Here is an 11,814-nt window from a genome sequence, read left to right as displayed (position 1 = left end):
GAGAAGTTTCCTCCCGAGGAAAGTAAGAAGCACAGTGGACAACCCCCCAACTCGCTCCACACTGAGAAGAGAACTAGGCTAGAAGGTACCTCTTTTTGTAAAATTACAATTCCTTTTATCCAACTCATTCATTAATTCATGCATGACTTAACTTTGCTAGGTCAGAAAAACAGGTCTTACACAATCTACGACATCCCCATTACTCCTTATACAAGAAAAGAGATATTTCCTGTATTCTACCTGGTCCCTAGGAAGCAAGGAATCAAGGCATGTTTCAGCCTCAGAAAGACAGCCTCGCCCCCTGAAGCAGCTCCAAGACTTTGCTTTTTGATCATCTACAGACTGGATCTAATGTCAAAATCACTGAAGTATAGTTAGGGGCTGTTTATCTGTCAAACCAGGGTTAGCCAGGCCTCCCAGGTAAATCACTGGGTTCAAACTTCTTATTTTATCTTCAAAGGTAATTTCTTGAGTTTAAAACAAATAAACATCAAAAACAACAATAAAACACTTTTTAAATAGATCCTAATCAGTATGCATATTTTAAAAACGTTGGCTTCAAGCCATGTACATCAACAAAAAAGAAGTAAAAATGTAGTGGATATTTTAGCCTTTTATTATTTTGAAACAATTGCAAACATAAAAGGTTTAAAGTAATAATTTTTATTGAGAACCATTTGAAAATCAGTTTGCCTCCTAATGCCCATGTTGTTGTTCAGTCGCTCAGTCATGTCTGATTGTTTGCAAACCTATGGACTGCAGCATGCCAGACTTCCCTGTCTATCACCACTCCTGGATTTTGTTCAAATTCATATCCATTGAGCTGGTGATGCCATCTAATCATCTTATCCTCTGTCGTCCGCTTCTCCTGCTTTCAATCTTTCCCAGCATCAGGGTCTTTTCCAATGAGTTGGCTCTTTGTGTCAGGTGGCCAAAGTATTGGAGCTTCAGCTTCAGCATCAGTCCTTCCAGTGAATATTCAGGGTTAATTTCCTTTAGGATTGACTGGTTTGATCTCCGTGCAGTCCAAGGAACTCTAAAGAGTCTATTCCAGCATCACAGTTTGAAGGCATTGATTCTTTGGTGCTCAGCCTTTTTTATTGTCCAGCTGAGCCATGAATATTTTTAGATCTCACACACAAGAACATTTCTCTTACAAAAGCTCAGCATCACCATCAAAATAAAGATATTGGCATTTGCTACATAACTGATGTTTAATCCTCAGGCCCAACTCATTATTCGAAAGGTGTCTCTTACAGGGGGAAAAAAAAGTTAGTTCAAGATTATACATTGCAAAATATTTAACTTCAAAACATTTTAGACATATGAATACTAGCTTCCCTATATGTTTGTGTTTATGTATATTTAGCTCCATATTCTCTTTTTTTTACTATGTATTTTAATTCATTCGTTCACTCATTTAATGGAGACAGGATGTGCATTAAGAAACCCTTTTAAGAAATGAAGGGAAAAGTCCTACTGAATAAAACTAAAGTATCAACTTCTAAAGATGTCATCACAGACATTTTACTCAAACTAAAAGTAAAACCTAGAAATTAGATTTTTAAAGGACAGTTTTTATTGCACTTCTTTAGTGTAAAAATGATAATAGCAACTAATGCTTATCAAACATTGTACCAACCTTTTTACAATATATTTTCTTATTTAATCCTCACATAACTAAGCAGGTGTTATTGTTATTGTCTCTGTTTTATATTTGAGGCATCTGAATATGTTTGTCATCTTTTCCAGCTAAATTTGTAAAGGCGATTTTTACTACCAGCACAAACTTCCAACAGTTATGTGGGTTGCATTAAATGATGTTTTTCTCACCTCACTGATGTCAGAACATGTAGTACCATTCCCTTTTGAAGTGTTTTTGGAATCCCAAGGCAGAAAGGCACTCAGTTATTAAAATACTCCTGTGACTTTTCTCTGAATTAGATTTTGGTTGTGTAGCCTCTTCGTCAAACTTCTTCAGCCCTATGGAAAACTCTTTCCACAGTGAGAGAGTTCTGATTTTCTTTGTCCCTAAGTCTTCTGAAAGAAGGCAGAAGATAAGGTGAAGAAGAAAAAAAAAACTGTCATTTTTGCATAGTTGTTCAGAAATATATGATACAGCATATCTGGTGAGGTCCCTTGCTTTCACTTACTTTCCACACAGTGCCACCCCTCGGGTCCATTGGGTATCATCTGTTGGCATGTGCTGGTTTGGATTTTCTGAAAGGTGGATGCTGAGATGAAGATAGTAGTGCAAAAGGTCTATTATAGAGGAACTTGCGGGACTAAAAGAAAGGAGTCAAGAAGGGGCAGGGGGAGCCATCAGGCCGGGTCTTATATCAGAGGCGTCTGTGCCAGTCTGGTGGGCAGCCCTGGAGCAGAGGCAGGTGTCCAGAAGCATCTTACACCCAGCAGAAATGGGGATGTCCTTGTGCCATCCCCTTGTACAGTCGTTTGCATCTAGAATAGCTTGAACTCAGTTCAAAAGCTGAGGGGGATCCTGATGAAGCCAACAAAAAGGCTGTTAGCAAATCACAGCCCTTTTACTTGGACAGCAAATTACTTCTTGAAGGGGCAACTGAATGGCAAGTCTGCATCTGCAACAGGGCGGTGTACTGGTGAAATATTCTGGGGGGAGCTGAGACTGGACACAGAGCCAGAGGACGGCTTTTCCAGTTTTGGTTTCTCTATGTCCTGGTCCTGGCATCTGGAGCCTTACTTTCCTCCTTTGTAAAATGGAGCGTAATATACATCAACCATTGAGAGTGGTGGAAAGGCATAAATGAGGCTTTGCAGATGCTATTGTGGTACATAAAAATGCTTTGCATTTTATTGTGGTGGGTGTATTATTATTGTTATTCTTGAATAGCGTTCATTCATAAAGTGAATAACTTTTATGAATACACCCCAATTTACATATCCACTTCACTTTCTTTAAAGTTATCTTTTATTGGAGTGTAGTTGAGTTAAAATGTGTTAGTTTTTAGTGAACAACAAAGTGAATCATATATATATATGTGTGTGTATACGCACACACATGCATACATACATATATACCCCTCTCTTTGGGATTCTTTTCCCATATAGGTCACCAGAGTATTCAGTAGAGTTGCCTGTGCTATGCTGTAGGTTCTTATTAGTTGTCTATTGTATATATAGTAGTGTGTATATGTCAATCCCAGTCTCCCAATTTATCACCCCCCCATAACTGTTAGTTTGTTTTCTACATCTGTGACTCAATTTCTATTTTGTAAACAGGTTCATTTTACTATGTTTTAGATTTCACATATAAGTGATACCATACTTGTCTTTCTCTGTCTGACATACTTAGTATGACAGTCTCTAAGTCTGATATACTTAGTATGACAGTCTCTAAGTCTGACATACTTAGTGTGACAGTCTCTAAGTCTGACATACTTAGTGTGACAGTCTCTAAGTCTGACATACTTAGTGTGACAGTCTCTAAGTCTGATTACTTAGTGTGACAGTCTCTAAGTCTGACATACTTAGTGTGACAGTCTCTAAGTCTGACATACTTAGTGTGACAGTCTCTAAGTCTGACATACTTAGTGTGACAGTCTCTAAGTCTGACATACTTGGTGTGACAGTCTCTAAGTCTGACATACTTGGTGTGACAGTCTCTAAGTCTGATATACTTGGTGTGACAGTCTCTAAGTCTGATATACTTAGTGTGACAGTCTCTAAGTCTGACATACTTAGTGTGACAGTCTCTAAGTCTGACATACTTAGTGTGACAGTCTCTAAGTCTGACATACTTAGTGTGACAGTCTCTAAGTCTGACATACTTAGTGTGACAGTCTCTAAGTCTGATATACTTAGTGTGACAGTCTCTAAGTCTGACATACTTAGTGTGACAGTCTCTAAGTCTGACATACTTAGTGTGACAGTCTCTAAGTCTGACATACTTAGTGTGACAGTCTCTAAGTCTGACATACTTAGTGTGACAGTCTCTAAGTCTGACATACTTAGTGTGACAGTCTCTAAGTCTGACATACTTAGTGTGACAGTCTCTAAGTCTGATATACTTAGTGTGACAGTCTCTAAGTCTGATATACTTAGTGTGACAGTCTCTAAGTCTGACATACTTAGTGTGACAGTCTCTAAGTCTGATATACTTAGTGTGACAGTCTCTAAGTCTGACATACTTAGTGTGACAGTCTCTAAGTCTGACATACTTAGTGTGACAGTCTCTAAGTCTGACATACTTAGTGTGACAGTCTCTAAGTCTGACATACTTAGTGTGACAGTCTCTAAGTCTGATTACTTTGTATGACAGTCTCTAGGTCCATCCATGTCACTGCAAATGGCATTATTTATTTATTTATTTATTTTAATGGCTGGGTAGTAATTCCATTGTGTATATGTATCACATCTTCTTTATCCATTCTTCTTTCGAAGGACATTTAGGTTGCTTTAATGCCCGGACTGTTATAAAGAGTGCTACAATGAACACTGGGATGCAAATATCTTTTCAGATTAATGGTTTTATCCAGATATATGCCCAAGAATGGAATTGCAGGGTCATATGATAGTTCTGTTTTTGGTTTTTTAAGGAATCTCCATACTTTTCTCCATAGTGGCTGCTCCCATGTAATTCCCACTTAGAACATAGGTTCTGAGTGAGTTTCCCTACTGGAAACAGAAAATAGGAGTTGGTTGTGACCCTGGAAAAGAAGTAAGAGAACGTGGAGAGAAAACTTGAAGCTGGAGAGTTGGTAAAAGGCTATAGACTTGGGGACATGGCCCCTCTTCATGACGTGCAGTGTGAGCTGGTGAAATTACTGAAGTAACAAAATGCTATCTTAGGAAGGGATTTTTCCCTGATGCAAAGCTTTGCTTGAGCTAAACTTTAACCTGCCTTAGAACAAAACTAAGTTAGAAGCAATGGATACAGAGGTGAAGACAAACAGGGAGTCTTAGCAGGAATTTGGGAAAGTCATGGAATGGAGCTCAGTTAAAGTTTCACCAAAACTCTGAAGGATGTTAGGACCCAGCTGACTTCTGGATTACATATTTTTGATATTTAAATAATAAATGTGTGATTCATTTATAATTCAGATGTGTTCTTTTAGGGGAAAATATCTTGGCTTTAAAAATCTAATATAGTTACATGCACAGGCTAAATTTAAGCATATTATGTAATTCACCACAATTTCTGGACTTTTTTTCCCCACTGTGGGTGTTTTCCTCCAGCACTTTCTTTGTTGAAGGTGAATAAGGGCCTTGGAAGAAGACAATGGCATCTTCCCATCCCTGCCCAAAATTATTTAAATGAGGCTCCAGAAGTGTCCTTCGTTCCTTTTATAAATAATTGTCTATTTCCAAAGGCTGGTGTTGGTCTGTCTTGGGTGTGAAAATTGCATTGCAGGATAATTACTTGGAGCATTAATTGTTCTCCTTTGTGGAGGGAAATCGCCTCCCTCTCATGTGATTCTCTGGTCACTTGATCTCCCTCAGATTGATAGCCTCAGGTTTGCTAGACTACAGGACAGGACTGTGTATTTTTTTATTGAAATTATATTTTGATCTGTGAGGATACATGCTACAAGGAAGTCGGTGGGGAGAAAATAGAACATAGCATGTTAAAACCAACTATCAGACATTTTTTCCCTCCAACTTTCCTTTTTAAATTATGGCACAGTGAAACTGATTTTGGTGTATATAGTTCTTTAAACTTGATAACATGTATAGATCAGTGGAAACGTCAGTCAGGAAACAAAACAATCCTGTTACCCTCCAGAAAAATCCTCCCTCAAGCCAGCCCTGCATGGTCAGAGTCTTCTCCAACTGCTGACCTTGAGCAAACCACCCATCTGTTATTCACTATAAAAAATTTCATATCAGTGGAAGCTTACAGTATGAAACTGGCATTTTTCATTCAGCATAATGCCTTTGAGATTCATCCAAGTTTGTGCATTTCTAGCTTATTTATTATTGCTGAGTAGTATTCCATTTAAGGATATACCACAATTTGTTTATTCATTCATCCATAAAGAACATTTGGGTTGTTTCCAATTTCACGATGTTATTCATAAAGCTATTAGGGATATTTATATACAGGATTTTGTATGCATATACTTCTTCATTTTCCTAGAGTAAATACTCAAGAATGGAATTGTTCATATTGGCTTTTGAAAACAAATTGGTGGCAAAAGTTATTCTTAAATTATTTTTGATTATCAATTCATCTCTACTCTTCTTTTAGAAATTCTCCTTTTATTGATTTTTATCCTTGCCCTGAATATGCAAACATGAAGGATTGCGGAAGTAATAGGATTGCTAGAAAATTTAGGCCCAAGCAGAAACCACTAAAAAGTGGTACATGTCTCTGACTATTCAAGAGTATTTGGGAAGAAAAGTTGCCAAGTTAATTAATAAAAAGGGGAAATGATAAGTTATGAATAGTTCATTTTCAGGATAATAGTTTCATTTTCATGGCACATTAAATCTGGCATTACCATACTGGAGTAGAACAGGATCTGACATAAACCCACCAAGGAAAACTTTGAGGGTTTCTGTGGTTAGGAATCTTTGTGGGTTGGTAGAAGGAAGGGTTTACCCTGCTTAATGGTTTCAGAAAGTTGGTTTGTCGAGTACTAAAGGGACGCATCAGTGACACTTTGTGAATTAGGTGTTTACTGAGGGTCTCATTGTTTAGCATAATTGTCATATGTAAAATGAGCTCAAGGTTTATTAAAAAACAACAAAGTTTCATGTTTCAGTGGAGTGTTACAAACCTGTAAATCATTGTAGAGTATTTCTTTTTTCTGGCTTGACATTGTGAACAGTGCATTTCATGTACAAGTTAAACATTGTGGAAGAATCCCACTTTTGTAAAATTCCTGTTTGAAGATTTAAATACATTAAACTCTATCTACAATTCTACTCTCAAATGACTTTTTTGTTTTGTTTTCTCAGTGCCAAAAATTGATTTTATGAAAAAGACTGCCTCATTTAATCCATAAAACTACCAGAATCATCCTTGCATGGTTTGTTTTCTTATAGAACAAAGACCTTCTACCAGCATAGGACAATGACAGGTGGACACTTTCATGGCATAACTTGAAGGACAAATCAAAGCTCACCTGTTAAAAATATTTCTCTTGCTTCTCTGCCACATTTGGTATTTAAGGACCTTTATATATTCTTTAAACAATTATCTCCAATGAACCTGGCTAAAATTGGTACCTTATCTTGGGGACAGTATACCCTTATAGTTAAGAAAGTGATTTATAAATCCAGTCACTCAATGAATGTACCTATATTATTATTATTGTTTCACCAGTTTCAGTTCAGTCCCTCAGTTGTGTTCGACTCTGAAACTCCATGGACTGCAGCACACCAGGCTTCCCTGTCCATCACCAGATCCCGAAGCTTGCTCAAACTCATGCCCATTGAGTTGGTGATGTCATCCACCCATCTCATCCTCTGTTGTCCCCTTCTCCTCCTGCCTTCAATCTTTCCCAGCATCAGAGTCTTTTCCAGTGAGTCAGTTCTTCGCATCAGGTGGCCAGAGTATTGAAGCTTCAGCATCAGTCCTTCCTTTAGAATTGACTGGTTTGATCTCCTTGCTGTCCAAGGACCTCTTTAATGACAAAAAGCAGAGTGGGGAAAAGGAATACTATTTCATCAGTACAATTAAAATCTCTTCCATTGATAATCCTGCTGTCTCATATGTATTCCCCTAATTCTTTTAAAAGTCGATGTGTTAAAATGACAGTCCTTATTAAGGAATAGATAGATTTCATCCCATCAACATTTATTGAACTCATCCATAATCTATTTTCATTAACGATTGATTGCCAGGCATTTCATACTAATCATAGTAAAAAGCAATGTATCTGTGATACAGAAATTAATTTTTTTCTTCCCAAAGCTCCTTTCATTCCCCCACACAATCCCATATCCACTGAGAACACATCTTCTTCTATTTTGCGGTAGAACAGACATTCTTCTGCATATTGCAGTCACCCTGAATGTTTTCTTTAACCTTTATGGAGGGAAATTGTCAGACCGCCCTTCTGGTACACTGCACATTCTGATGATGGTTCTGAGGTCAGAGTTTGCCAGAAAATAAAGTGCAAGAAAAGTGAGGCCATAGACTGTTGAGAAGCTGTTTCTGGACTGGAATTAAGCCTTTCCCCATTGAGACCTAGAAAGTAGGCTGATGACTTAATGCATTTCATGATGATGGGTCTGCATGTGCCAAACAGTTTGTGTATATGTTTATGGAGGAAAAGCAGCCCTTTTCAGTTCCTCATCTTTTTCTTCAGCTTCAGACAGACCACAGAGGCTGGGGCACTGCTGGAGGCAAGGCTCACACCTCGCTTTGTTTTTCTGTCATTCGTCACGTTGTCAGGGTACATTTCCAAACCATTTCCACAAGCATCACATTGTTTAATCCTTACCACATGCTTGTAGGTGTACCTTATGGGTTCTGTGGTATAGACGAAGAAACTGAAGGGTTACATGACTTGCCCAGTGTCACAGGGCTCATAAAAGGTAGACCATGGGTCCCTGTTTGCCCATTGAGCTCCATGTCCCTTTCCACTCTTCCACAGCTGAAGTGGAAGGAAAGGGATGCAGGTCCTGGCACAAGCCCTTTGGTCTCTATGTACCAAGAACAAGTGCCAACTCTGGGAAGGAGCTTGACACCAAAGGGGTACATTTATAAAGATACATGTGGTACCTCAATATTTTTCTAAAATAATGTGTGAGAAGAGCCTCTCTAGAGATATCACCAAGACTCACGTTCACCTAGTTCAGTTCAGTTCAGTCGCTCAGTCGTGTCCGACTCTTTGTGACCCCATGAATCGCAGCACACCAGGCCTCCCTGTCCATCACCAACTCCCGGAGTTCACTTAGACTCATGTCCATCGAGTCGGTAATGCCATCCAGCCATCTCATCCTCTGTCGTCCCCTTCTCCTCCTGCCCCCAATCCCTGCCAGAATCAGGGTCTTTTCCAATGAATCAACTCTTCGCATGAGGTGGCCAAAGTACTGGAGTTTCAGCTTTAGCATCATTCCTTCCAAAGAAATCCCAGGGCTGATCTCCTTCAGAATGGACTGGTTGGATCTCCTTGAAGTCCAAGAGACCCTCAAGAGTCTCCTCCAACACCACAGTTCAAAAGCATCGATTCTTTGGCGCTCAGCTTTCTTCACCTAGTTAGGGACTTTCAAAACGCCCAGTAATCCCACCATAAGCATTTATTTAATTCCCAAAACTCATTACTTGTTTTCCTCACGTGCTCTGGGGTCACCTTGTTGAGGTTCATACCTGGCTTCTGCCTCCCACCTGACTAGTTATTTCATGATCATGGAATTAACCACGATGATTTTCTAAGCACTCTTTGCTTCTGCCCCTTGAACCCCTGTCTGGAATAGACCCTTGCCGTCTTTCACATGACTAACGTCTGTGTGCTCATTAGAATGCCATTTTTCAGGAAGCCTGCACTGGCTTCATGAACTCTGTGTGAGGGTCAGAGGTCCTCTTCTGAGTGTCACAGCCATTCTTTTCATGTTTCCATCTCAGCGCTCTTCACCCCTCTGTCATTCACCTCTTTTTTCCCTCTCTAGTGAGTGAGTGAGCTCCTAGGCCAGGAGTATCAGGCCTTTCATCTCCATACTTACAATTCTTAGCATAAGTCCTGTTACTTTGTAAGCACTTAATAAATGCTAAATTAATTAATACATGATGTATTTTTCCAAATTTAATCCTGACCTCTGTTACTTAGTTCTTCACCCATTCAGATACAGTTTTGTCTCCTCCCCATCCCTCTTAAACCTTTTTTTTTTTCCAGTTTATTTTTCGCCTCTGTCACTTCCCTACCTTTCCTTTCACCTCCCTCCCTATTTGCCTTTTCCCCTCATTCCTTCTAGCCTTCCTTTCTACCTTATGGACAATTGCTTCTGGGTACTTGCTATGTGGTAAGGACACACAAGAGTCCCCAAAACAAAATGGTGAAAAATGCAGACAATTTCCCTACATTTAGGGCACTAACATTCTAGTGATCAGGGAGACAGACAATGGGCAAATAGTAAAAAGAAAATAGTTTTAAAATTTGTCGCTGCTGCAAAGAAATAAATTAATAAATTTATTGAAAATAGCTGACATTACCTTAAACAAGGTGTGTTACAGAGTCCAACCTTGCTCTGCTCATTGCACAATAGGCCAGTATTCCAAGAGACAAGGTTTGAGGCAAGGAAGAGACTTTAATTGAGGAGCTGGAAGACCAAGAAGATGTCAGGCTAGCACCTCAAAATAACCATCATATGGGGTCTGGATGCCAGGTTCTGTTATAGACCAGAGATGAGGGGAGGTTAGGAAGCAAAGTGAAAAGGCCATTAATCTTCAAACGTATCCTGGAATGGCAAGCCTCAGGCTGGGGATGGTATTAATTTCTTCCTTCCTGCCATCCGCAGGTGGACAGGGTTCTGAACAAAGGCACTCTAGTTTAACAGGCAGAGGGGCAGAATTCTCTGAGGCAGGCCATTCTGTATGATTATAATAACAAAATCAACAAAAAGCAAGTCATAAAACAGTTCCAGCACGAAATCAGAATTGGCTTCTCCCTGCAACAGGTGGGCGGGGAAGACTTCTCTAAGATCGAGCCAGCTGAGTTGAAACTTGAGTGAGCTGGAGGTGTTCGAGGAGCAGACAACAGAGGAGTGGACGGACACCGAGGGAACGTTTGAGAGCACAAAGTGAATGCCTTGTGCCTTGTACCACTGTTTCTTAAGTGCAGTGGGAGGCTGGTAGATTTTCACAGGAAAGTGGCATGATCAGATAACCATGTTTAAAATGTAGCAGTGAGTGCTATATGAAGAGTAGAGTATTAGGGCCCAATGTGGGAAGATTTCTGGAAGAGAGACTGGAAGAAGGCTGTGGACGTGGTCCAGGGAAGACCTGACAGTGGTCTGGACCAGGTTGGTAACTGGAAACAGAGATCATCTTTTTGGTATCTTTGCTTCTTTTCAGAAGAACAGTGTAACCTTCAAGGCCCATACAGTGTAACCTTCAAGGCCCATAGTTAGACTGCTTTTCTTCGTGAATTGGCCCTGAGAATCAGTCTGGCACTTAGGGGAGCTACAGGAATTCAAGCTTTCATCAGTCATCGTGGTCATTCTGGACCACTCTTTTAGGAAGTAGCAGTTGGACCTTTTTGAATGATCATCAGAAGTTCCAGCAAGCACCAGATAAACCCAGTGTTCTCTGAGAACTGTCCAGTCACTGAAGGTATTAACTTTCTTAAAGCACTATGTTTCTTTTCCTACTTACTGAGTCTCCTAATGACAGGTCTTAATGTTATTATTGTAATTATTAACTGTAAAAGAATCAGCACTTCTCAACGCTAGTTCAGTATACAGAATAACATATACTTACTGTGTTCTTTCCACACAGAACTTTATAATGTTTCATATCATTTTTTTTTCTATTTCATACAACAGTGTTAGAGATTGATGTATTATAATTTAATTTGCAGATCTTCCAAACAGGAAATTCTCATAATGTGCCAAATTTTTCATTTGGACTGTGAGTTCCAAATCATTTATATTTTCTGTCTTTTGAATTGCAAATTATCAAGAAAGTTGGCAATGTTTTCACTCCATGTACATGAAAGATTGTTGTTAGGCCATGTAAATAAATGTTCCTAAGGCAGCATTTCTCAAAGACTCAAGTTGATGCTTGAGCTATTAATAGATATCATTGCCAAATAAAGCTCCTGATTTCCTGTCATTTTTTTAAAATGATAGTTTAACTGAAATCCACTTCTTCAGGAAGGGATTTATTAA

The 11,814-nt window shown here is 39.2% G+C and overlaps 1 protein-coding gene across 1 annotated transcript; it reads right to left on the bottom strand.

Moving 5' to 3' along the window:
• Positions 1 to 3,462: 3,462 nt before the first annotated feature.
• On the bottom strand, positions 3,463 to 4,254 carry LOC138984727 (mucin-22-like). Its single transcript, XM_070360053.1, has one exon. The coding sequence runs from the start codon at positions 4,252 to 4,254 to the stop codon at positions 3,463 to 3,465; it is 792 nt and encodes a 263-aa protein (XP_070216154.1).
• Between the last annotated feature and the right edge of the window lie 7,560 nt (positions 4,255 to 11,814).

The sequence above is a fragment of the Bos mutus genome, chromosome 22, assembly GCF_027580195.1.
Source record: "Bos mutus isolate GX-2022 chromosome 22, NWIPB_WYAK_1.1, whole genome shotgun sequence".
NCBI lineage: Eukaryota > Metazoa > Chordata > Mammalia > Artiodactyla > Bovidae > Bos > Bos mutus.
This window is presented reverse-complemented; position numbering and strand designations above follow the sequence as displayed.

Coding starts and splice junctions, on each gene's coding strand:
- LOC138984727 (XM_070360053.1), bottom strand. CDS start 4,254: ATGTCAGACTTAGAGACTGTCACACTAAGTATGTCAGACTTAGAGACT.